General features: G+C 48.3%; 1 protein-coding gene across 1 annotated transcript in view; it reads right to left on the bottom strand.

The window, feature by feature from the left end:
- Window positions 1-40: 40 nt before the first annotated feature.
- Window positions 41-27,205, bottom strand: part of POLRMT (RNA polymerase mitochondrial) — a 30,950-nt gene continuing 3,785 nt past the window's right edge. Inside the window, exons 3-21 of the mRNA XM_081091004.1 lie at window positions 20,861-21,456; window positions 9,206-9,336; window positions 8,832-9,024; window positions 6,466-6,615; window positions 6,014-6,178; window positions 5,760-5,930; window positions 5,264-5,488; window positions 4,231-5,019; window positions 3,680-3,802; window positions 3,217-3,339; window positions 2,759-2,938; window positions 2,359-2,445; window positions 2,163-2,276; window positions 2,014-2,066; window positions 1,790-1,888; window positions 693-765; window positions 408-499; window positions 265-323; window positions 41-158 (exon numbers count right to left, since the gene is read on the bottom strand). Coding sequence (XP_080947130.1) covers window positions 109-158; window positions 265-323; window positions 408-499; window positions 693-765; window positions 1,790-1,888; window positions 2,014-2,066; window positions 2,163-2,276; window positions 2,359-2,445; window positions 2,759-2,938; window positions 3,217-3,339; window positions 3,680-3,802; window positions 4,231-5,019; window positions 5,264-5,488; window positions 5,760-5,930; window positions 6,014-6,178; window positions 6,466-6,615; window positions 8,832-9,024; window positions 9,206-9,336; window positions 20,861-21,456 — 3,473 coding nt within the window. The 3' untranslated portion in view covers window positions 41-108. The remainder of the gene's footprint in view (window positions 159-264; window positions 324-407; window positions 500-692; window positions 766-1,789; window positions 1,889-2,013; window positions 2,067-2,162; window positions 2,277-2,358; window positions 2,446-2,758; window positions 2,939-3,216; window positions 3,340-3,679; window positions 3,803-4,230; window positions 5,020-5,263; window positions 5,489-5,759; window positions 5,931-6,013; window positions 6,179-6,465; window positions 6,616-8,831; window positions 9,025-9,205; window positions 9,337-20,860; window positions 21,457-27,205) is intronic.

Below are 27,205 nucleotides of genomic sequence, written 5' to 3'. Positions count from 1 at the left end.
GGCAGCACACACCCTCTCCCTGCAGAAGGCAGCGCTCCCCTAGGTAGCAACAGAGCTTTATTTACACTATGGTACAGAGGGCCCCAGGGACAGCCCGGTGGGCCTGCATCAGCTGAAGAAGTACGTTGAGTGCTTTACCTGGTCCAGGTCGAAGGTCCCTGCAGAACAGAGCAGGAAGACCATGAACCCTGGTCCTGGGACGGACTAGAAAGGCCCAGCCCCCAGCCGGCAATTGGGACAGCCCTCCCCTGCCCGTGGCCCTACCTGTCTTGGGTACTGACAGTAGCATTTCCTGCAACTTGGCGACTTGGGCATTGGTGGACCTGAAGCGGAGAGAGTGGAGTGAGGTCCAGGAAGGATGGGGGGGTGGGGGAGCGTGGAAAGTACAGGAGGTGGGGATGTCTCACCTGGGGCCAGAGCAGTACCGCTCCACCAGGAACCTGGACAGGTCATGCAGGATGGGCTGGCTGTGCAGGCGAACAAACTGCTCACGGCACACCTTGGGGGATGAGGGGGTGTTTCAGGAGCTGGGAACAAGGGCCTGAGGGAAGGGGTCACCACCCCCTGCCCCAACACCTGAATGGGCACTGGGACCAAAAGCCAGGCGGAAGCTTTGTGGTTCAAGGTCCCTCATGGAGTGAGCCATGGGACCAGGGGTGTCCATTCTTGGGCAGGTGGGTCCTGGCAGGCACCTGATTCATGACGGCGACATCAGCTGCGTGGGTCCAGAAACAGTCGTGCACGGAGACAAAGGTCAGGCCCTTCCTGCAGCAGAGGAGGGGCTTCCATGAGGAGGGCCCAGCTCCTGAAACTGGTCTGGGGGCTCAGTCCAGTGATGTACCACCACCCTCTTCTCTCCTCACGCGCCACCCCCCCCTCATTCCTGCAACTGTCCCCTCAGCATACAGATAAAAAGTTCTCATCTTAGAATGGAACTCTGCTCCCCATCCTCTTCACCGTGCTCCCAGCTGCGGCCTGGTTGATTCTCGGCTCCCTGCAGGCACCAGTGAGTGCTGTCCCCCAGCCCATCACCCACCACGGGGCTTCATCACGCACGGGGGAAGGATGGGAGCACAGAATTTGCCCTTGACCCCTAAGCTCAGCCCAGCCAACCCTCCAATTTTAAAAAAATGGATTTTAGAGCGGGAAGAGAGGGAGAGGGAGGGGTGGAGAGAGAAGGAAATACCAATCAATTGCCTCACACATGCATCCCTATGGGGGATTGAGCCTGCAAGCCAGGTATGTGTATGGGATGATGCTACAAACGAGCCATGCCAGCCAAGGCTTTAATGGTCTTTTCTAACAGAACTGTCCACACACCTGCCCAATTACCACAGGTTCACCGTCTCTGAGGGGCTCAGGACAGGAAACCAGAAGCTCTGCAGCTGCCACAAGGCCCATGCACCTGACATGACAACGCAAGCCCCTAGACCTTGCCATGCAGTGTGTGGCTGCACTCACCTGGGTGGACGGGGTCACAGGGACCTCCAGGGCCAGCTTTACACTCAGAGGAACTACCCCTTCCCTCCATGGCCCCACACTCCCCCCTCACTTAGACCTCACTGCCCCAGGGCCATGCACATGTTTGCACAACGATCTTCTGGGCACCAGGCCCAACAGACTCACAGGGCTGGGTTCCCCGCCTGCTGTAGGTCTCTGTCCCAACTCCCACCTGCAGGAATGGCTTCACAACCTGTCTCCCACACTCTAAGGGTCTCCCCCATGTCCCCAGCACCAGGCCTGCCTGCAGGTGGTTAATGAATGTGTGCTGTGCAGATGTAGGACCTACCTGTAACAGTGCAGGGCTGTAAGCATCATGTGTGAGGAGTCCAGGGAGTGGATGAAGTTGGGTGGGAAACCATTCTTCTGCTTCAGTGTGTTGGGCTTCCTATGTGTGGGGTTGGGGTATGCTCAGGTAGAGGACCCAGTATCTCTACCCTGGTCAGCACCCCCGCCCCGCAGTCCTCACCCAGCTATCTCTCAGTCCAGCTAACCCCCCCACTCTGCACTCACTGGTTGGTGTCCCCACTGCTGCAGAAGGTGAGACTCTGGATCCCTCCACTGATCTGTGGGATTGGGGTGGAAGGAGAATGGGGCATGAGGCCTGCCCTAGCAACTGGGGTGCAGGTGGGGGTGGGCATGGAGGTGGGGGCCGTACATACCGACACCTTGGAGTCGTGGTGATAGGGCTGAATGATGGGGATACCCAGGGGGGTGACCCACTCCACAGCCAAGCCGGATCGAGCAATGAGCCGGGCACTCTCCGTCAGCCAGCGCTGCAGGGATGGGCACAGGCTCAGTGTGGGGCCCAGTCTGGGAAGCCACCCTGGGAAGGGGAGGAGGAGGAGGAGGACATACCTGGATGGCCCGAGTGCTTGAGAACATTTCCTGGAGACTGTTGAACACCTGGCGCACAAGGTAGTGAGAGGCCTGCCACACGAACTCCTGGGGACGGCAGGGCACAGAAGTGTGGGGCAAGCTTGGAGGGAAGGGGCAGCCTCTATGCCTACGCCACAGCCCAGGGCCAGGTGATCTCACAAGGCTGTCCCAGATACCTGAAGTCCACACCCCCATTTTTCAGGTATAGAAACCAAGGCCTGAGGGCCCAAGAAGATAGCTTGCTCCTCTGGATCCCTCCCCCTCCCCCCTCCCCCCACAGTGGGGGGAAACACGCCCCTCCCTCAGAGCTGCCTGCTGCCCAGCAGCCAACTGCCCAGCAGGGGAAGCTGCAGGCTGGATGTGGGGTAAAACTGCACACCTGGGGGAAGTCGCTGAGCTCCCGGAGGCGCTTCTCGATCTGCAGGCGGCCCCCGTAGCGGGTGACCCCGTACACCACGGTCATCACCGTCTGCTTGACCACCTTGCGGCTGATGAAGCCCTCCAAAACCTTGGCCACCTGCACACCCCGCTCAGCGTCCTGCCTGCGGAACACCTCCACCTGGGCAGGTGCCGGAAGTCAGTAGGTCGACCCCAGGACCCTCTGCCTGCCTCCCTGTCTGGGCCCACCCACCCTACCAGCAGCACCCCCATGAGGTCCCTTCTCTGTTGGCCTCACAGTTCCCCCTTCTGACACCTCCCCTGGGAAGCCTACCCTGACTGCCCAGTCACATCACATTCAACAGGAGAGGCCATGGGGTTGGCAACACACAGGTATTCACAGGACAGACCGCGGTAGGCTTTGGGGATGAGAACAGGTTAGGGGGCCATGGTGCCCACCTGTGATGCTACGCTGCTGTACACATCCTGTGGCACGTCTGAGGGCACCAGGTTGACAGAGGCAGCCCCCACGCTGTCCCGGCCCAGGGCAGCATAGTGCTGCAGGCCGTTACAGGAGCCATCCTGAATGGGGAAGAGATGGTGAGGGGTCTGGGCAGGGCTGGCAGGAGCATCCTTGGCAATGAACCACAGCTCTGTGCTCCCCCAGCACTCTGCTCGTATTGCCACCTTGCTGGACCCCAATTCTTAGGGGCAGGTATTGTTAACCCACCACAAAGGGGAAACTGAGGCACATGAAACAGGGAATGTGCCTGCATGAGGCCACAGTACAAGCCCCGGTAGACCCATTGGGGCTGGGCCCCACACAAAGACACCAGCTAGATGCCTACACTGTCCTGCGGAACCTCAGACTCGAGACAACTTTGGGTAGTCCCCCTCCACACCAGGGTCCCTACCAACTCACCTGGTGAACGGGGAAATGGGAGACGTAAGCGGCAGGGTTGGGGGCACGCACAGCCTGAGCAATCTCCATGCAGCAGGCCAGGGCTTGCCAGGGCTCATCTGCCTCCATCCACCACTTCCGGCCCTGCAGGAGGGCAGTGTGCTGGGTGAGGCTGGGTTGGGGTCAGTGGGATGGGGCTTCCTGAGCAAGGATGGGAGCTGGGCTGGCCCTGGTGATGTGAGGACACAAGGAGGCTGAGACAGAGCCTCTGGGATAGCAAGGTGAGGACAGGAGTGATGGACACGGAGGGAGACTGGGCCCAGCCCTGAGTGAGCAGTCATGAGATGGGGATGGGAAGAGGCTACCACAGAGTGGGAGGTGGCCAGTGGACTGGGGCAAAGGAAAAGGCCAGAAAAAAAGGTTTGTCCCAAGGGGAAGACTCGGGGGGCTGGGGTTATTGATTCTGGCCTAGACGTGGGGCTGCCTAGAGGGTGTCCTAGGCTGGTGCTGAGGTGGCTGGAGCAGAGTGAGGACAGGCCAAGATACAGACAGAGGGAGGAGGCTGCCCCTACCGTCATGGGCTGGTCAGCTGAGTCCAGGATGTCGTCCATTATCTCATCAGCAAAGGCCAGGCGTGCCTGCAGTGACTCACGCTTCTTAAGCCCAGTGAGGTTGACCAAGTGAATCTTGAGCCAGTTAAGGCCATGGGGGCCAAGAGGTCGGCCCTGGGCAAACTCCAGCAGGGCCCGTGCCAGGTCACTGCCCAGGTGGTTGAAGTGGGGTGGGCAGGGGTAGGTGCGTCCTCGGAAGTCCATGTTGTGAGGCAGCCAGAAGACACGGTGCCGCAGGTGCTGGGCCAACGAGAGGCGGTAGAGAGCATCAGTCCGCAGACTATGCATCTCCCGCGCCACCTTCAGGCAGCGGGCCAGCTCCCGCCGCAGTTCCGTCTTGTGCTCCGGAGAGGCATTGGCTGGCAGGCGTTGCTTGGATGGGCGGGGTGCCTCAGAGGCAGGGGATGGCACGCCCAGGCGGGGGCAGCCCTTGGCATTGAAGATGGCTAGCACCAGGTCCAGCACTCGCCCATTGACACGCCAGGCACAGTTGCCCAGCTGGGTGAGGGCATCCAGGGCACCATGCAGCTCAGTGGGTGGGCAGCCCTCCAGCAGGCGCTGGTGCTGTATGGTGCCCTCCAAAGAGCGCATCAGCTTGGTGGGGCTCAGCAGGAAGGCACCTGAGTGTGGCGAAGTCCAGGGCAGTGGCGGGCACAGCATGGGCACTTCGGCTGACTCAAAGGTCATTGTGCGCTCGGCCGCAGTTTCCAGCAGCTGTATGAAGGCTGGATGTGGCTTCAGGATCCCAATCTGGGGGTCAGAAGGGGCAGACACCAATCAAGGAGTCAACTGCCCCAAAGGCAAGCAGCAGGCAGAGGGCCCCAAGCCCCCATCAGATGCCTTATCCTGAGATCAGGCCATGACAGAGGATTTCCATAGTACCCCACCACCCTGAGCCCCAGCCTCATCTCAGACCCCCACACTCTAAGTGCCTTCTGCCCTGAATACAGGGGAGGGCTCGCTAGGCCCAGAAGCCGCTTTCCCGTCAGTGTACCTGGCGGAAGCTCTGGAAGGAGTACACATGGTAGAGGACGGGGATGAGCTTCTGGGTGTCCTGCAGCTGGGCCAGGTTGCTGGGCATCTTCACTGTCTGCACGAGCACCTCAGCCAGCTGTTTGCCCAGCTGCACCACCACAGTCAAGGGCCAGGGCTGGTCTTGGGAGGCCTCGGTTGTCCCCAGTGCCTCCCAGTGCTGCCGTGGCAAACGGGACATCACCACCTGTGGGCAGCATCATGGGTCAGGGGGCTGGGCAGAGAGCTCACTCCCAGCCACCCCCACAGGTGCAAAGTTACAGATGAGGAAACAAGGTGGGGGCAGCCAGAAAGTGGCAGGGGCTGGGGGCATAACCAACTGCCCCAGGGTGGGAGGGAGGGGAGTAGGGGGAGCTCAGTTTCCCCACCTGGAAACCCACTAGGCTCCCTACCCCTGAGGAACTCCCAAATCCCAGGCCCAGGAGCAGCTCCTCATTCCACCCCCCTCCAGACCTTACCTGTGTGTCCGATGCCAGCAGGTGTAGGTACTTGAAATAGCGCTCCTGCAGTGCCTGCACCTCATCGTTGAGCTGCTTCCTCTGCACCACGTGTCGGTTGAAGATGCGCATGCCCAGCTCATGTGCCAGGGAGAGAAGTGACTCTCCCTGCTGGGACAGCACCTGCAAGGTCTGATGGTGGTGCGGTAAGCCCCTTGCCCCACAGGTGCCCACACTCTACCCACCCATTTCCTGTCCCATCCCCACATGCCCACCTGCAGCATCAGCTGCGTAAGCTCCCCCTCGCTGAGCAGGCACAGGTACGGGAGGAGTGAGGGGCGGCCCTCGCGGGCAGCTTGGGCCTCTCTGGCCTTTGTCTGTTGCAGCGCCAGGCACAGCTCTGCCTCCCAACGGGTGCGTAGCTCCTGCAGGGTCTTTCGCTGTGGGGCAGGGTACAAATGAGGGTCACCACAGTGCCCGATGAGCCCAGTGCTCCCAGGCTCCCAGGAGGAGTCCACCAGGAGGTGGTGCCAAGGTGAACCAAGTAGCTGCTGAGCCCTCTGCTCTAGCAGTCAAGCACACGGCGACCTCAGCTCAGTGAAAGGGAAGGACAGGACAGCTGCAGGGTGGGGAGGAGGGGATGCGGCACAGCAGGCAGCACGCCCAGACCAGGGGACGGATGCCTGGTTTAGCCGAGCAGGAACCTGAGCATAGCTGGGTCCCTTACCGCTTGCAGGACCTCCTTGGTCAGCGACGGGGCCTTCTCCACGGAGTCCACAGTGACAATGGTGGCCATCTCCACACTGAGCTGCTGCCGAAACAGGTCCTTCAGTGTCTCCAAGGGTAGGTGCTGCTTTGGGAAGGATGCAGGGAGGTCCTGCCAGTGGGGACAGGCAGGTGGTGAGGCGCCGGATGCCTGCCCTGCAGACCCGCATCTCTCACAGGCAAAACTTGTCCACAGCCCGCCCTGTGCTGCCCAGAATGCCCCGCCTTGCAGATCACATCCGCTTCTCCAAGTCTCCTGAAAATCATCCATCCTGCACATCACAGGGAAAAGGCTGGTGCAGAACAGCGTGAACAATAACTACACTGGTTTAAAAGCAAAAAGCTCTGTATTTGCCTGGCCTCACTGGGCTAGGTGCTGGACAGCCCAGGAAGGCAACTCAAATTCCTGGGTATCACTTTTTGCTTCTTAAACTTGGAACTGCCTGAATGTGTGACCTGCCTCAAAATAGATAAATTAAAAATAGCAAAACCCAACATGCTGAGAATAAAAAACACAAACACTTGCCCAGCTGGCATGGCTCAGTGGTTGAGCTTTAACCTATGAACCTGGAGGTCATGGTTAGATTCCTGGTCAGGGCACATGCCTGGGTTGCGGGCTCAAATCCTAGTAAGAGGCGTGCAGGAGGCGGCCGATTAATGTTTCTCTCTCATCATTGTTTCCATCCATCTCTCTCTCCCTCTCCCTTCCTCTCTGAAATCACTATATATATATAGTGATTTATACACACACACACACACACACACACACACATATATATATAAATTTATATACACACACACACACACACATATAAATATTTTTTAAGAATCACTATATATATAGATAAATAGATAGATATAGGTATTTTTAAAAAACACGAACAGCCCTAACCGGTTTGGCTCAGTGGATAGAGCATCGGCCTATGGACTGAAGGGTCCCAGGTTCGAGTCCAGTCAAGGGCTTGTACCTTGGTTGCGGGCACATCCCCAGTAGGGGGTGTGCAAGAGGCAGCTGATCGATGTTTTTCTCTCATCAATGTTTCTAACTCTCTATCCCTCTCCCTTCCTCTCTGTAAAAAATCAATATATTAAAAAACAAACAAACCCATAAACACTTGTAAATGCACACCCACAGCAGTGTGATTCACAACAGCCAAATAGTGGACACAATCCAAGTGTCCATCAGCTAATGAATGGATAAACACAATGTGTCCATCACACACTATAATACAGGGTAGGGCAAAAGTAGGTTTACAGTTGTGAATACAGATTTTATTCTTTTTCTTTTTTAAAAAAATATATTTTATTGATTTTTTACAGAGAGGAAGGGACGGAGATAGAGAGTTAGAAACGTCAATGAGAAACATCGATCAGCTGCCTTCTGCACATCTCCCACTGGGGATGTGCCTGCAACCGAGGTACCTGCCCTTGACCGGAATCGAACCTGGGACCCTTCAGTCCGCAGGCCGACGCTCTATCCACTGAGCCAAACCGGTTTCGGCCAGATTTTATTCTTGTATTCTTATTTATTATATTGTTCTCCATGCGAACAACTGAAAACCTACTTTTGCCCCACCCTGTATTACTCAGCCATGAAAAGGAGTGAGACACTGACACTCGCTACAACATGGATGAGCCTGGAAAACATGATGCTCAGTGAGAGAAGCCAGACACAAAAGACCACACAGTGTGAGTCCATTTAAGTGAAATGTCCAGAACAGGCACATCCACAGAGGCAGGGAGTGGGTTAATGGTTGCCAGGAGGCTGGGATTTCTTTTTGGGATGATCGAATGTTCGGGAATTAGAAGTAAACCTACTAAAAAATGCTGAATTACGCTTTAAAAGGTCAACTGTATGGTTGGTGAATTACATCCCAATAAAAACAAGTAAGAACCCAAGGCATCCCGGTGGTTATCCACCCTTAGTGCCGTCCTCTGTCCTGGGAAGCGGTGCTGAGGTCTTGCCCCACCAGCTGCCCCTGCTGCTTTAGAATGAGTTATACCTGCTCTGCTACCACTCCTGTGCTCAGCCTACGGCTGAGTCTCAAGTAGGACAGTGACTGCCGTGGTGCCCGAAGTGCATGTGGCTTTTCCTCCTTCTGTTACCTTCCAGCTTCAACCCTGGGGTGATGGCCCTGCTGGGGGCCAGGAGCTTGCCAACTCTGAGTTGGTTCAAACTCTGAGGAGCAGGGAGGCAGTCCCACAGATGCGGGCGGCTCAGTGAGGAGAAATAAAGGGAGGGCTGAGGCTCCCGGCGCCCCCATAGGGACAGGATGACCGTCGCTCAGCCCGCACGTGATGGGACCCCACCTGCAGGCTGAAGCTCACCGTGCTGTAGATCTCCTTGAGCAGTGGGGAGGTGTTGACCTCGAACGAGGGCAGGGGCGGCTGCGGAGGTAAGAAGGTGGGCTCAGCCTTGCGCACAGCCCTCAGGAGTACGGCCTTGTCCTCCTTGCACAGTGGCAAGCTCATGAAGAGCTCCTGCAGCTGCAGTCCATCCTGGGCCATCTGCTTCAAACACCTGTGGGGGATACATGGTGAACCCCCAACTCACAGAGCCACCTCCAACCAACCTAGAGGTCTCAGCACCAGGGAGCCATCAGGTCCCGCAGAGAATCTGGGCCCCCAGCGCAGGCTACGCCACCCTCCCAGGCCCAACAAGTCACTGTGTTCCTGGCAGGACCACCAGGACACCCACCCACCTTTGGATGGTGCTGGCATCCTGGTCCAGCCGCCCCATGCACTGCAGAGCGGCCGCATAGGACAGCAGGTCTGGGGCGAGGCCGGCATCTTTCATCATGAAGAACACGTAAACCAGCTCTTTGAAGGAGCCCTGGGGAGACCAAGCCAGGGTGAGGGTCTGGGTTGGCCCAGCCTGCTGCCCCCAGACCCCTCTCTGCAGTTATAGAATCAGGCTGGAAAGGACCCCTAGTAGGCAGTGGCGAACTCAGCAGACGGCCCATCTAAGGTTTGTGTGCAGCAGAAATGCTAGCACAGTGGTAAAATCATGGCTGGTCACAAAGGAAGCTTAGGCACCGGGGGGAGGGGTGTCCATACTTTTTGGTTTTGTGGCTATGAACGTGCACAATGTCAGGGCAGCTAAAAAGGGAGCCCTTTCCAGGTCACTGAGCTGCAATAAGTTCCTAAAGTTCTACTATCTTTTCAGAAGACCCACTTTCAGGTTTGTTGGTTTCCTGCTGTTTCTTTTCTCTATCATGGTCTTTGTATTTCTCCCTGACCACCTGCTTTGGGTTTCATTTGCTTCTTTCCCCTAGTTTTCCAACGTGGAAGTTGTGTTACCAGTTGGAAACAGCTGCTGTCTTCCCGCCGAGCATGGCTCTACTGCACCTGTACAGTCACTTAGTTTACATTTCAATTAAATATTCAGTTCTTCACATGCTTAGTAACTACACAGACTGATATAGAAAAAAAAACACACACTTCCACAGGGAGTCTGAGATGGGGCAATGTGGAATTTGCCCCCTCCCATTCCAATCGCAAATATACCAGTAAGTAGATAAGTTATTTCTGTGAGACAACTGAGGACTATGAACAGCTTCTGACAACAAACAAGAGAAAGAGATGAACAGAGAAGGCTGAGGGCCTCAGGAGCCCTCTGGGCAGAGGAGCCTGGAGCACCTTCGTACATGTCCCCTCCACCTCCACAGGGCCATGGGGATTAATTACCGCAACGGTTCCTAACTACTCTGCCTCTGCACAAAGGGACAGTAGGACATCACCACACCCACCCGGCCTCCCAACCTGAGGCCACTGTGGGCCAGTGCCTGTGGATGCCTATTAACTTCCAAAACCACCCAGCACACCCAGCCTATACAGGTCACTTGTATATCAGGCCACTTTTTCATGACTGGGAGAGAGAGCTATTTTCTCTAATTCATATAAACAATTATAGAAAGTCAACAAAATGAAAAGACGGCATATCTCTTAAATGAAGAAACATGAAAAATCTTCAGGGGGAAAAAGAAACCCTAAGAAAACAAAGATAAGTAATCTGATTAAATATTTAAAGAAATGGTTATGCCCTGGCCGGTGCTGCTCAGTGGTCAGAATGTCGGCCCACATCAAAGGGTCATGGGTTCGATTCCCAGTCAAGGGCATGTATCTGGGTTTCAGGTTCATCCCTGGCCCCAGTACGGGCATATGCGAAAGAACAAACCCAAAAACAATGAACCAAGTGGAATAAGTAAACACTTCTCAATAATTACATTAAATGTAAATAGATTAAATGGTCCAATAAAAAGATATTGGGTAGCGGAACGGACTCATCTATATGCTGCTTTTAAGAGACTCACCTCAAATTGAAAGACACATAGGAACTCAAGGTGAAGGGATGGAAAAAAAAATATTCCATGCAAATAGAAACAAAAAGAAAGCTAGAGTAGCAATACTCATATCAGACAAAATAGACTTTAAAACAACAAAAAAATAACTGTAAAAAAGAACAATACATAGTTATAAAGGGGTCAATCCAAGAGGATATAATAATTGTGAATACCTTATGCACCCAACACAGGGCCACCTAAATATAAAAGCAATTTTTAATGGAAATAAGGGGAGAAATCCACAGTAATACAGTAGTAGGGGATTTTAATACCACATTCACTTCAATGGACAAATCATCCAGACAGAAAATTAACAGGGAACATTGACTTTAAATGTCACATTAGACGAGACTGACTTATAGTCATTTATAGATCATTTAATCCCTAAACTGCAGTACACACATTTTTTTCAAGTGTACATAGAACATTCTCTACGATAGATCACAAAATGTCACAAAACAAACACCAATAAATTCAGTAAGATTAAAATCATATTAAGCATCTTTTCCAACCACAGTAGCATAAAATTAGGAAAAAAAACTACAGGAAGACAACTGGAAAAACACAAATATGTGGAGACTAAACAAAATGCCAAACAACCAGTGGGTCAAAGAGGGTATCAAACAAGAAGTCAACAATAACCTTGAGACAAATGGAAATAAAAACACAACTTTACAAAATGTATGGGATGCAGCAAAAGCAATTCTAAGAGTGAAGTCTATAACTATACAGACCAACCTTAAGAAACAAGAAAAATACCAAATAAACAACCTAACTCTAAACCTAAAGGAACTAGAAAAAGAACAAACAAAACCCAAAATAAACAGAAGGAAGAGAAAAGCTAAGATCAGAGAAGAAATAAAGAAAACAGAAAATTACAAACCTTTAGCCAAACTCATCAAGAAAAAAAAAAAAGAGCCCAAATAAGTAAAATCATAAATGAAAGAGGAGTTTCAACTTACACCACAGAAATACAAAGAATAAAGTAAAGAATACTACAATTATATGCCAATAAAAAATGGAAAAATTTCTAGAATTACCTTCTAAGACTGAACCAGGGAGAAAAATAAAATCTAAAGAGACCAATTACTAGCAATGAGATTGAAGCAGTAATCAAAAAACTCCCAACAGCCCAACCAGCGTGGCTCAATGGTTGAGCATCCACCCATGAACCAAGAGGTCACCGGTTTGATTCCCAATCAGGGCACATGTCCAGGTTGTGGGCTCAATCCCCAGCCGGGGGCATGCAGGAGGCAGCCAATCGAGGTCTCTCTCTCTCTATTCCTCTCCCTTCTAAGAAAAAAACAAACAAAACAAAAACAATAAAAACATATTAAAAGAATCAACCAATGAATGCATGAATCAGTGGAACAACAAATCAATGTTTCTCTCCCTCTCTCTAAAATCAATAAAATAAAAATTTAAAAATAAAGACCTGACAAAGGAATTTGGTAAAGTTGCAGGATACAGAAACAATACAGCAGGTCCTTGGGTTAGTCGGATATCCGTTCCTACGGCGCCACGTAAGGCAATTTTCGCCGTAAGTCGGAACCCACCTACATAAGCACCTACATCACTCACATGGAGCACATACACAGCAGTAATGAAGTGAAACAGTAAAAAAAAAAATTTAAAAGAAAGATAACAATTCCTTGCCTTTACTTGTGGTAAATAAATAATAAAAAACATAAAGCACATATGTACATACGTCAAAATGACAGAACTTTTTAACCCAAGGACTGCTTATATACAGAAATCAGTTGCTTTTTATGCACCAATAACGAACAATCAGAAGAAGAAATTAATAAAACAATCCCAGCCCTAGCCAGTTTGGCTCAGTGGATAGAACCTGTGGACTGAAAGGTCCCAGGTTTGATTCCCGTCAAGGGCACATGCCCGGGTTGCTGGCTCGATCCCCAGTAGGGGGCGTGCAGGAGGCAGCCAATCAATGATTCTCTATCATCATTGATGTTTCTCTCTCTCCCTCTCCCTTCCTCTTTGAAATCAATAAAAATATACTTAAAATGATAAAATAAAACAATCCCATTTACAACTGCATCATTCCCTAGGAACAAATTTAACCAAAGAGGTGAATGAAAGACCTGGTCTCAGAAATCTATGACACTGAAGAAAGAAACTGAAGAAGATACAACTAAATGGAAGAATATAACTTGCTTGTGGATTGGAAGGATTAATATTGTAAAAATATCCTTACTACCTAAAGCAATATACAGATTCAGTGCAATCCCTATCAAAATACCAGAGCCATTCTCCTAAGAATTAGAACTAATCCTAAAAATGTAGTGAAACCACAAAATACTCCCAAACAGTCAAAGTAATTTTGAGAAAGAACGAAGTGTGAGGTCTCACGCTCCCTGTTATCAAACTACACTGTGAAGTGTGAAGAGGCTGTTCCTTGAGCTTTCCTTGAGCTGGATCCAGCCAGATCCGCGCTGAACGGAGATTGCTTTCCACAACCTCCGCAGACCGTCTGATCCATGTACTTAGGAGTGGCCCCTAAGTTAGATACTGTGTGCGTGTGGGGATGCCTGGAAGATGCTGGCTGGCCTTATACATTGGTTTCCCAGATATGCTGGTTCCTGAGACAGGCCCTCACCCTGCCCTGGGCAAGGATGTAAGGAGCACCTGGGGGAGTTCATGCCCCAGGTACTCCATCCATCCTGCCCTGTCCCACATTCTCGCTTAGCGCCTGCCACATAGTGCAGAGGAAATCCATCATCGCCACTGCCCAAGACGCACCTCGCATGTAAGTTCCCTATTAATTACCAGACTAGAGTGGCACCCTATTTCTTGGGTCTTAACCTGCCCCCCACGTATGGAGGTAGATTTCTAGTCTCGAGGCTTTCCCCTGGATCTGAGTGTACTGACAGTTGGTGAGCTGGCCAGGAGACTGACGAAATGGGGTTTGGGAAAGAGGCATCCCCACAGGAAATCCCAGGCTGGCCATCAACCCCCATGTGGGGAGGAGAGGAGAGGTCTGAATGCTAGATACCACGTGAGTATGGGGATGCCCTGAAGATGCAGGCTGGCCTTAGGCATTCGCTTAAGTACTCATACACCAGCAAGGAGGGGTGCGCTGGGCCACAGCTGTGGGCTGGCCCCTCTTACAGGTGAGGCAGATGGCCACTGACACCTGGATGGAGGTAGAAGCCAGTGTAACAACTAGAGGATGAACTGATACTAGAAAAGGATGTCAGACTGTCTACAATTTTGTTAGCATTGGAACTGGCCGATAAGAGGTAGGGAGCAAGGCAATAGCTGGAAATCTTGGCTTGTCACTTTGTGAAACTGGGAGAATGCAGGCTCCCGCAGCCTCAGGTCCAAGCACTTGTGGCTAAGACAGGGTTGGGCCAAGTTTCAGCAAAAGACCAGGGAGTGTTTTTGTCTGGCTCATGCAGCCGTGGGACTCGGGGAGACAGCAATTCTATCGCAGCAGGAAGTGGAGAAGAGGAGCAGCATTACGAGCAGCTACATGGGCCTGAGTATGCCACAGTACCCACTCCCTTGTAGGGTGGCCTGGCCAGATGACCATGACCATGACCATCCTGGGCAATGCTGGCCCTGGGAGTCTACAGAAGTACAAGAGATCCTAGAGCGCTGGTCAAGTACCAGGGGATCTACACCCTGGTGTTTCAGGGGTCTGACTGCACCACGGCTACAGTAGGAATGGAAACAGATTTTGCAGACAGACGCCAGCAAATGGTACGCGACACTCATCCCATAGTCAGACACAGTATCTATGATGTGGGGCAATCTGCAGGTCTGGGGGAAGCCATGTGGTCTCAAGACAGAGTTTAAGCTGTGAGGAAGAGAGAAAAGGAAGGAAGGTCCTTTGAACAGAACCCACTGTTTATGGAAGCTGAGGGCTCTGCATCTGTATGTTTATGTATGTCTACACCTGTGTAGTATTTGTGTGATATTTTCTACCTCTGATGGTATTGCTAACTTGTAAAAACAAACCAGAAGCCTCTATTTAATTGATTTAACAATAAATAAGCACTTGTAAGGATTGGCTATTCTAAAATTCCCAGAAGTATAGTTCCAAGTAAGAAAAAATACTGAAACATTAATTACCGGACATAGGTTCACCTACTTTTGTTTCCTTCTTAGAAACCTCTATTTCTAATGAAAACTAAGGGTTAAGAATTCTAATTAAGATGAAAGCAAATTAATAGGTATGTTTTTGGTAATAGAAGGTATAAGGTATTTATATACATTTTTGAGGGAATTGAAGGAAAGTGGATTTGTCCTAAAATAAGGTTGGTTATTTCTGAATGAGTAAGAGATAAAGTACAAGGGGAAAAAGAAAGTTGTAGGTTTGTAGAGAAGGAAACTTTGGAAAGACATGTTAATGTATAGTCAAACTAGTTAAGATTGGAATGAATTTAATTCAGTACATGAATTTAAATATCAAATCAAAAGTAAGCTGAGCCTTAGCCAGTTTGGTTTAGTGGATAAAATGTCAGCCTGCAGACCAAAGGGTCCCAGGTTTGATTCTGGTCAAGGGCATATACCTTGGTTGCAAGCTCCTCCCCGGTCCAGGCCCCGGTTGGGGCTCCTGCAGGAGGCAACCAGTTGATGTGTTTCCCTCACATCAATGTTTCTCTCGGTCTTTCCCTCTCTCTCCTACTCTCCCTAAAAATCAATGGAAAAATATCCTCGGGTGAGAATTAACAAAACAAAACAAAAAAAAGCTGATGCAAAATTAGAGTTCAGTTTTCCCCCTCCATGCTAAAAGTCTTCTGTACTACTGGTCTGATTCTTATAAGATTTATGTGAAAAGTTTTCTGCCGAAATGCAAAAATTCTATGATTTATCAAAATAATTTACTGTGTTTTATACTGTCTTACTCAGGTCTTCGACTGCTTAAGAAATCTGAAACTTAATAGTAAGAGCAAAGCTGAAACCTGTTTGGCTCAGTGGATAGAGCAGGGGTCCTCAAACGAGGCCCGCGGGCCACATGCAAATACAAATATTGTATTTGTTCCCGTTTTGGTTTTTTTACTTCAAAATAAGATATGTGCAGTGTGCATAGGAATTTGTTCATAGTTTTTTTTTAAACTATAGTCCGGCCCTCCAACAGTCTGAGGGACAGTGAACTGGCCCCCAGTTTAAAAAGTTTGAGGACCCCTGGGATAGAGCGTCAGCCTGCGGACTAAAAGGTCCCAGGTTCGATTCCGGTCAAGGGCATGTACCTTGGTTGCGGGCACATCCCTAGTAGATGTGCAAGAGGCAGCTGATCGATGTTTCTCTCTCATCGATGTTTCTAACTCTCTATCTCTCTCCCTTCCTCTCTGTAAAAAATCAATAAAATATATTTTAAAAAAATAGTAAGAGCTAAGTTTTACTAGCAATTAGGCTTATTTGGGAAGCACTATCAAATACATAATAATAACTTTATTTATTTGTATTTTAATAATACAAATTTTGTGTTGTATTTGTATAAGTGTAATTTATAAGTGTTCCAGAAAGTATATGAAATTCCCGGAAATCTGAGATGTCCTGGTGTAGGATGTCTATTGTCAAAATTGAGGCACACACTAATAGGACTGAACTTGAGTATGAGCATGTGGCGCATGTGGATAAAGTCTATTATGCTTCAATAAAAATGGCCCCTCCCCTGGCCAGCTTGCTCAGTGGTTAGAGCACAGTTCTGTTCACTGAAGGGTCGCGTGTTGGATTCCCAGTCGGGGCACATACCCAGGGTGCAGGTTCGATCTTTGGTCAGGGTGCATATGGGCGGCAGCTGATCAATGTTTACCTCTCATATCAATGTTTTTCTCTCTCTAGAATCTCTTGCCCTCTCCCTTCCTCTCTCTCTAGAATCGATGAAAAAAGCATGTCCTTGGTTGAGAATTTTTTTAAAAGGCCCCTCACTGCCAGACTTTTGCCATCCTGACATCCTTGCAACATGGCAGCAGTCTGCTCCTGAATGGGAGAAACTAAGAGGAGTCAACAATGGCTGTAAATTGAAACACCCAGGCTCCCTGGAAGCCCCATTTCTGAGTTTGCTTTCCTTCATGCACCGCAGTGCATTTATGCCGGCCTTCATTCAACTGCCACTCATACTGTCCTCAGTCAGGCTGATGCCCTCACAGTGACAAAGAGACTACTGGAAAATGTTTCCCACTTGGAGTATTCCTTCAAGTGCTCCTTCAAGACTATTTACCGCCCTGACCGGTTTGGCTCAGTGGATAGAGTGTCGGCCTGTGAACTGAAGGGTCCCAGGTTCGATTCCAGTCAAGGGCTTGTACCTTGGTTGCGGGCACATCCCCAGTAGGGGGTGTGCAGGAGGCAGCTGATTGATGTTTCTCTCCCATTGATGTTTCTAACTCTCTATCCCTCTCCCTTCCTCTCTGTAAAAAAATCAATAAAATACATTAAAAAAAAAAAAGACTATTTACCTAGCCCCACCTAGGAATGGTGGCTCAGCACAGTCATTGTTTTGCTTCCTGACCCCTGTGAAATGGACTCATTATGTTGATGACATGACGTTAACCTGTGAAAATTTGCCTCTGCTGCAGAGAACCTTGCAGGCTTTACTGGATCACCGACAACAGAAAGGATAAGCAGTGAATCTGAAGAGAATTCAAGGTCCAGACACCACAGTCAAGTTTCTGGAAGTTCTGTGTTGTACCCAAGGCCATCACTGAGAAAGTAAAGCCTACCCACACCAAAAAATGTGAAAGAGGTACAGGCTCTTGTAGGAATTTGGGGTACTAGTGAACATTTATATCCCATTTAGTACAAAGCCTTCTCCTAGTTAAGAAGGGGCATATATGGGGCTGGGGAGCTGAACAACAGTCTACCTTTGAGAAAGCAAAAACACTGGTCAAACAGACTGAAGTTCCTAGACTCTCCTGAACAGGACTGACATTTGAGTTAGATGTCTCAGTAACCCCAGAAGGTCTGGGTGGGGTTTGATAGCAAAAACAGCAAAGGGAGCCCTGGCCGGTGTGGCTCAGTTGGTTGGGTGCTGTCCTCTGCACTGAAAGGTTGCTGTTTGATTCCCGGTCGGGGCATAAGCCCAAGTTGCGGGCTTGATCCCTAGTAGATGGTGTGTAGGAGGCAGCCGATCGCTGTTTTGCTCTCGCATTGATGTTTCTTTCTCTCTCTCTCTCTCTGACCTTTTCCCTTCCTCTCTCTTTAAAAAAAAAAAAAAAAAAAGTCCTACCTGATTTGGCTCAGTGAATAGAGCGTCAGCCCGCAGACAGAAAGGTCTCGGGTTCGATTCCGGTCCAGTACATATACCCGGGTTTTGGGTTCGATCCCTAGTAGGCGTGCAGGAGGCAGCCGATCAATGATTCTCTCTCATCATGGATATTTCTATTTCTCTCTCCCTCTTCCTTCCTCTCTGAAATCAATAAAAATATTTATTTTTAAAAAAGCTAAAAAGTTTTTGCACAGCAAAGGAAACCATCAACAAAACAAAGAACAACCCACTAAATGGGAAAATGTATTAGTCAATGATACATCCAATAAAGGGTTAATATCCAAAATATATATGGAACTCATACAACTTAACACCCAAAACCAAACAATCCAATTAAAAATTTGGCAGAGGATCTGAATAGACATTTCTCCAAAGAGAATACACAGATGGCCAATAGACATGAAAAGATGCTCAATGTCACTAATCATCAGCAAAATGCAAATTAACCAAAATGAGATCTCACCTCATACTTGATAGAATGGCTATCATCAATATACCAACAAATACCAAGTGTTGGCAAGGATGTGGAGAGAAAAAGAATGCTCATGCACTGTTGGTGAGATTGCAAACTGGTGTAGCCACTATGGAAAACAGTATAAAGGTTCCTCGAAAAATGAAACTAGAACTGCCTTATGAACCAGCGATTCCACTTCTGGGTATTTATCTGAAGAAATCCAAAGACTAGCAGTATATATGAGAAGACATATGCACCCCCATATTCATAGCGACATTATTTATAATAGCCAAGATATGGAAGCAACCTAAGTGTTCATTGCTAGAAAACTGGATAAAGATATGGTACATATATACCATGGAATATTACTTGGTCATTAAAAAAAAAAGAAATTTTATCATTTGTAACAACATGGATGGTCCTAGAGGGTGTCATGCTAAGTGAAATTAGACAGAGAAAAACAAATACTGCATGACCTTACTTATATGTGGAATCTAAAGAACAAAACAATTGGATAAACAAAACAGAAAGAAACCCATAAATGGAGAACAAGCTGATGGCTGCCAAAGGGGAAGATGGGAGTACAAAATAAACAAAAAAGAATATTTCCAATTGGATTGCACTGGTCTAGAGGAAGCATATCTATCCCATCTTCCAAAAACACTTTTAGTAGTACCATCACCCACGTGAAAACACATTTTAAAATATCACTTAAAGAATTATTTAAAAAAATAAAATAAAAAGATAAAGATAAGAATTCACACATACACACACACACGCACACACACACACACATCTCACATACCCTCCCACCCCTCTCCTACACACATGGAGGAAGTCCTAGGTTCAGTGCCTCACTCCTCCCAAGACACTAGCAGAACGGTTCCCCACCTTACAGATGAGAAAGCTAAGGCTCATAAAGAAGTGAGTAGCATGGCCAAAACCGGTTTGGCTCAGTGGATGGAGCATCGGCATGCAGACTGAAGGGTCCCAGGTTCGATTCCGGTCAAGGGCATGTGCCTGGGTTGTGGGCACATCCCCAGTGGGAGATGTGCAGGAGGCAGCTGATCGATGTTTCTCTCTCATCGATGTTTCTAACTCTCTATCTCTCTCCCTTCCTCTCTGTAAAAAATCAAAAAAAATCTTAAAAAAAAAAAAAAAGAAGTGAGTGGCATGACCGCCAAGTTCCATCCTACACATGCCGGCCACCCAGAAACATTACTTAGGAAACCAAGGAAGCCATGCAGCCCTGCAGTGTCATGGCCCAGGCTAATCAAACACATCCTGCTGTAACAGTGCTCTCTGCTGGGAATGCTGGAAGCTTCATGGACTCAGATTGGAGGATGACCCCTTCATCTCAACTAACTCAAGGAACTGAGTACATCTCCCACAATGATGCAAGCAAAACACAGCTGACTGTCACCTGGGGGGATGTCGGCATCTCCACGTCATAGCACAGTGAGGCAGATGGTAGTCACCAGGCTGCTCCTGGGCCTCGCTGTTAGTCCGTCAGTCAAGCACATGGACGTCTCCATCACAGATGCCCTCACATGTCGGTGCATGTATCTGCACAAACTGGCTCCTTTATCCCCTCAGCAGTAACAGATTTTCCTACAGTTCCTCAAATTGAAGCTGCATGTGAAGAACATTCTCCTGAACAGCCAGAGTCAAAGAAGGAATCGCAGGGGGACTGGAAATACTCAGAGATGAAGAAAAGGGAGAAACACAGAAGCCGGCTAAGGCAGCACCCAGAGGGAAGTCCATAGCTATGAACGCCTGTATTCAAAAAGGAGTCTTAAGACAATCACCTAACCTTCCACCCCAGGAAACAAAGAAAAGGAGCAAACTAAACCCAAAGCAGGGAAGTCATTATCCTGGTGAGGGCCTGCAGGCTGCTCTAAACCCCTTGCCCTAGCCCAGTGGACCAGAAGGAAACGCACAAAAACATGAGCAGGATTTCATCCTTCTTTTTTGGTTATTTTCAAAACTTCTTTGGAGGGCCACATGAGATTTATATCCAACAAGCCTACAAGAATTAGAGTAGTTGGGGGATAGGGGAGGCTAGGGGACTGTCTAGGGCGGGGGGATAAAATGGACACATATGTAATACCCTTTGTAATACTTTAAGCAATAAATAAAAATAAAAATTAAAAAAATAATTTAAAAAAAAAGAATTAGAGTAGTAACAAAGCACTTGAAGTTTGGGTCTAAAAGACAAAAGCATAAGAATCTAAGTGCAGCCACAGGCAAATTTCGCCCCCCAGCCTCACCTCTACCTGTGACAGGTGGTGACCCGGTTTCCTCTGGCCCACCTAGCCCCGCTCACCTTGCGAGCCCAGCCAAGCAGAAGGGTGTTGTACATGGGCAGGGTGAGTACCCGCTGCTGCCGGGACTTCCTGTGATGCATGACCAGCACGTGATGGGCGAGGGGCAGCTGGTCCGCAAGCACGCAGCACTCCAAGAAGGCCAGAAGCCTCTGCTGCTGGGCCTCGTACCGCATCCTGGAGAGCCTATTCGCCTGATCATGCTGCTCCTCTCGGCTCAGCCTCTTAGGGGCCTCCTGTAGCAGCTGGGCCAGCTGCTCCTCCCAGGGACTCCTGGGGGTGCTGCGTTCCCAACGCTGCAGCCAGCCTGCCAACTGCCTATTCAGCAGTTGGGGCTCCACACGCAGCTGATGCTTGCGGGCCTGCTTCTGCAGGTTTTCCTCCAGCTTTTGCTTGCGCTTCTGCATCACGAGCTTCTCCTTGTGCAACTTCTGTGCCCAGCGGGTGGTGAGCCCCAGGGCAGCACCCTCGTTTCCTGCCTCCACCTTCCTGGGTGACTGGGAGCCATCGGCCTCTGGGATTCGAGCCACATCCAACAGCTTCACCCTCATCTCTGAAACACTGTCGGCCTGCAGCTGCCGCACTCTGGCCTCCAGCACTGTGGGGAGGCAAAGGGCAAGGATGTCAGGGGAACCTGGTTCAAATCCCTCCAAACACCCTGCCAGCCAGGAGGTAGGAGGCAGCTGGTCTCACCTGCTCTTGAGGCCTCCCTTCTATGTATTTGCTGATAACTCCCACATGTCCCTGGACTTCTAAGCATATGCACCCCACTCACCTACTTAGCACCTCTCCACCCAATCCCCCGAGCACTAAACTTCCCATACATGCTCCTGATGTCCCCTCCGCATCTGTCACCACAGCTCTGTCTTCCAGGTGCTCAGCCCAAAACCCCAGGGATGTCTACACCGCTCTCCCTCCAAGTCCATTCTGTTGGCACATCCCCAGGGCTCTGTTCTCAAAAGCTACCCAGGTGCCCCCATGGCCTCCCACTGCCCCTACCACTCACTCTGCTCCAGCCATAATGGCCTCCAGGCCTTTGCACTTGCTGCTTGTGCTGACACGAAGGCTCTCACCAAGGATGCCCAGCCCAGCCCTGCTCTGCAGGACCAGCAGCTCTGTTCTCTGTTCTGTTGTCACAGTTCCCAAGACACTGAACTAGCAAATACAGAGCCACGGCTCCTGGGGAAACACAAGGTTCCTGCGAGCTTCCAATCACATTTCTGCCAGCTGATCAGCACATCTTGTTTTATATATGTTTCTGTTTAAGAGCCCTTATCTCACGTATATTGCTAATTCAGTAACATTAAGCTCACAGTCTACAGCACTATCACTCACATCTGAACAAAGTGAGCTAACATTTTCTCCAAAAGGCACAGCACTGCCTTCCTGCTCAGGATCAATGGACAGAACCCCAGCTTTACACCTGATGCCACTTAAACAGCAACATCACCAACAAACAGCACAAAAATGTAAAAGCATGGCACCAAGTACACCTGAAAAGGCCACTGCTTTACAGGATGCACTGAAATAAAGCAGAGCGTCCTTGGTTCCACCTCAGTGTGGTACACGCACATCAGGAAACTGCAATGCTCACTGCTCTGCACATGTCTATACACGATCATGAAAACTCCTCAAGAATTGATTTGGGTTTGCGAATCAATTTTAACTGCTTTGCAAATATGCAATCAGTGGATCAACTACATTTATCTTCTGTCTGCACCTCTAATTACATCAAGCCCCAGAGTAGGAGGCCAGCACACAGAAGGGGCGCTAGAAGGATTCATGGAAATGAAAAGACAAGCATAAACTTGGCCCTCAGAGTGGCTGAAACTCAGGAGAATCACACACACAGGAGAGACCTGCAGGGTGGAACATGTCGAGGAAGAAATGAGGCAGATGTGAGAGGGAACGGGGACATCTAAGCTGAGCTGGGAGACTCGATCCCTGGCTCCTGCGGGAGGCAAACAATTAATGTGTCTCTCTCACACAGATGTTTCTCTCTCCTCCACCTTCCTCCCATTCACTCTCTCTAAAAATCCATGGATGCTGCCCTAGCTGGTTTGGCTCAGTAGATAGAACATTGGCCTGCAGACTGAAGGGTCCTGGGTTTGATTCCAGTCAAGGGCACATGCCCGGCTTGCGGCTCGATCCCCAGTAGGGGGCGTGTAGGAGGCAGCCGATCAATGATTCTCTCTCATCATTGATGTTTCTATCTCTCCCTCTCCCTTCCTCTCTGAAGTCAATAAAAATATTTTTAAAAATAAAAATAAAAAATCAATGGATGCTGTATACCTGAAACTAATACAAAATAATATTGAACATAAACTGTAACTGAAAAAAAAATTTTAAATAAATTAAAAATACTTAAATTTTAGCCGAAACCGGTTTGGCTCAGTGGATAGAGCGTCGGCCTGGGGACTGAAAGGTCCCGGGTTCGATTCCGGTCAAGGGCATGTACCTTGGTTGCGGGCATATCCCCAGTGGGAGATGTGCAGGAGGCAGCTGATCAATGTTTCTCTCTCATCGATGTTTCTAACTCTCTATCTCTCTCCCTTCCTCTCTGTAAAAAAATCAATAAAATATATTTAAAAAAAAATACTTAAATTTTAAAAAATCAATGGAAAAAATATCCTTGGGTGAGGAAAACAAAAACAAAAGAAGAAAGAAGTACCTGCAATACACATACACAAAGCAGCTCTCTATCCAAGAGCCCGGATGGTCTGTCCTTGCCTTGCTTTCTGTATAGGATTCTATCTTCAGCTGTGGTATAATATTTTGTTTTGTTTCTGTTTTTTATTTTTATTTGCATGTCATCCTTGTGCAGGAGCCATGCTAATCTTCTCTGTATCATTACAATTTTAGTATATGTACTGCCGAAGTGAGCACTGTTTGTTTTTTAAATTAAATTGTGTCCTTGTGGTGAATAAATTAAATACATTTTTGTTTTGTTCGTTTTTACAAAAAACAATTAGGTGGGTAAGAAACAATAGGTGTGTAAAGCTGCAGGTGTGTACAGTTGTAGGTGCATGGATGTTGCAGGTTTGTGTAAGTTGCAGAAGTTATATTCAAAAGGTGTATAAGTTGTGTAGGGAGTGTGGATGTTGCAGGGGTGTGTGGAGGAGGGATCTTAATAATGTTAGCCCCTCCAAGGCAGAGACACAGCCTCTGAGTCACCCAGCAGCATCTGTTGGGTCAGCAGCATGAAGGGCTTGCTGTGATGCATCGCAGGTGCCTCTTGGCCCATTGTGCTCCCACAGGTTGAGCTCCCGCCATGTACCCTAGCTGGTCTGGGGATCTAGACAACACTCCAGCGGACCAAAGGGTAGCCTGAGACCCGAGCGATGACATCAGGAAGCACATGCTTTACTTCTACTACAGCCAAGTGGTGCAGGGCTTTGCGGCTCCAAATAGCTGGGCATCCCCACAGCTAACTTTCCTCAAAAAATCCTATATAATAAAAAGCCTAATATGCAAATTGACCAACCAGTGGAAAGACAGTGAAACAACTAGTCACTATGATGCACACTGACCACCAGGGGGCAGACGCTCAATGCAGGAGCTGTCCCCAGCCTGCAGGCCCCAGGTCAGCCAAGGCAGGTGTCAGTGAGGGGGCCCCCCTCCCCGATCACCTCACCAGTCGCCCCACAGATTGGCCCTGATTGCCAGCCAGGCCTAGGGACCCTACCCGTGCACGAATTTCATGCACTAGGCCTCTAGTAGTAGATAATCTTCCAGTTAATGTACCCATCGGCATTTTTTTTATGAATGGGCCAGTGTTGTAAATGGAGATGTCTATAAAATGGTGGTGAAAACAGGATGAAACTCATACTACAAGACTACAAAAAGTCCATGGAAACTCATATCATGCATACTTTCAAAGAGGACTTCATGGGGAAATCTTCAACGTGGCCACTGTTGGTTACCTCAGATCAGAAAAAAACTTTGATTCTCTAGAGCAGCGGTTCTCAACCTGTGGGTCGCGACCCCTTTGGGGGTCGAACGACCCTTTCACAGGGGTCACCTAAATACTACATCCTACATATCAGATATTTACATTACGATTCATAACAGTAGCAAAATTAGAGTTATGAAGTAGCAACGAAAATAATTTTATGGTTGGGGGTCACCACAACATGAGGAACTGTATTAAAGGATTGTGGCATTAGGAAGGTTGAGAACCACTGCTCTAGAGTCACTTATTTCAACAATTCAAGATGATATTGAGGAAGTTAAGAAACAACTAAGCCGAAACCGGTATGGCTCAGTGGATAGAGCGTCAGCCTGCGGACTGAAAGGTCCCAGGTTCGATTCCGGTCAAGGGCATGTACCTGGGTTGTGGGCACATCCCCAGTAGGAGATGTGCAGGAGGCAGCTGATCGATGTTTCTCTCTCATCGATGTTTCTAGCTCTCTATCTCTCTCCCTTCCTCTCTGTAAAAAATCAATAAAATATATTTAAAAAAAAAAAAAAAAAAAAAGAAACAACTAGATTGCCCTAGCCAGTTTGACTCAGTGGATAGAGCGTCAGCCTGCTGACTCAAGGGTCACTGGTTCGATTCCGGCCAAGGGCATGTAACTTGGTTGCGGGCACATCCCCAGTGGGGAATGTGCAGGAGGCAGCTGATCGATGTTTCTCTCTCATCGATGTTTCTAACTCTCGATCCCTCTCCCTTCCTCTCTGTAAAAAATCAATAAAATGTATTTAAAAAAAAAAAAGAAACAACTAGATTGACTAGAACATTTGAAACTCAAAGAAGACAATTTCTTATAGGTTCCTAAAAGTAAAATGATGAATGGCCACTGATGAAAAATCATATTTATTCATTCACTGTTTTCTACTATTTTACTACTCATAACTATTTCTTTTGTTGTTCTTTTTAATCCTCACCCAAGGATATGTTTTTATTGATTTTTAAAGAGAGAGAGCAAGGGGCGGGGGGAGGGGAGGGAGAGAAACACTGATGTGAAAAACATAGATTGGTGCCTCCCATATGCGCCCCAACTGGGGATTGAACCCACAACCTAAGTATGTGCCCTGACTGGGAATCAAACCCACAACCTTTTGGTGCACGGGACAATGCTTCAACCAACTGAGCCACTGGCTAGGGCTCATCTTAGTTATATTTTAAAAATCATAAATTTCTGCCCTTTCTCTCTCTCTCTAAAATCAGTAAGTAAATAAATAAATTTTTAAAAGTAAATGTATTAAATAGAGGTTGGCTAAGTGGATAGAGTGTCAGCCTGTGAACTGAAAGGTCCCAGGTTCAATTCCTGGGCACATGCCCCAGTTTCGGGCTCGATCCCCAGGAGGCCTGTAGGAGGCAGCCGATCAATGATTCTCTTTCATCACTGATGTTTCTATCTCTTTCTCCCTCTCTGAAATCAATAAAAATATATTTTTAAAAAAGTAAATGTATTAAGTAGAGGTTGGATAATTTATTATAAAACTAAGGGGGAAATTCATACATTGTATTTTCGGTATTTTGTTCATTAATAAATTACAAACATGAAGACTTGTGAAATTTTATTTTAATTGGTCATTTCCTTTATAAGGTCAAATCATTATATTGTGTTCATTTTTGTTACTGCTGCCTTAGTTCTAATGGATTTAGACTCCCTCTGCCTATCATTTTTTTGTCTGTCTTTTAAAACATTAAAATGAGTGTTTTTCGGGGGGGAGGGGAAAGAATTTTATATATGACCAAGCTAACTAAGATTGGAATGGATAACTAAGTCAGTTGCATTATTTATATGTGTATAAGTATGTATGTAAACTCTCATGAGATCTTTAATCATGGTCAGTTAAAAATCTTTTGTCGCCCAACTGGCGTGGCTCAGTGGTTGAGTTGAACCAGGAGGTTGTGGTTCAATGCTCGGTCAGGCACCCACCTGGGTGGCAAGAAGCAGCCAATCAATGATTCTCTCTCATCACTGATGTTTTGATCCCTCTCCCCCTCTCCCTTCCTCTCTGAAATAAAAATTTATATATTTTGTCATTTACAGACAGTTACTGTTTTACTCTGACCGGTAAAATGTTCTAAAAATGTTCCTTCTTCAGATAAATTTATGGAGAAGACTGACACTCTAAGATACAGATTTCTAATTAACTTTCATATCACAACATTGAATACAGTGAAGATTTACAGAACTCTTAAAGAAAAACTGGATTCACAAAACTGCTAACAAAAAGATCAAGATCAATAAGAATAACATGGGAATAAATGAACTGATAAGGACTGGGTTTTTTTATCCTTGTTTTCCAGATATAAGAATTTTTTTCCTTCTAAGGTAGCTATGACCAGCCCTCCCCCCAACCTGCAATTTAGTAAATTATAATTTTGTAAGCAG

This window comes from Myotis nattereri (genome assembly GCF_964212035.1).
Source record: "Myotis nattereri genome assembly, chromosome: 5".
NCBI classification, from domain to species: domain Eukaryota; kingdom Metazoa; phylum Chordata; class Mammalia; order Chiroptera; family Vespertilionidae; genus Myotis; species Myotis nattereri.
The sequence above is the reverse complement of the archived record's forward strand: the minus strand, read 5'-3'. Positions and strand labels throughout refer to the sequence as shown.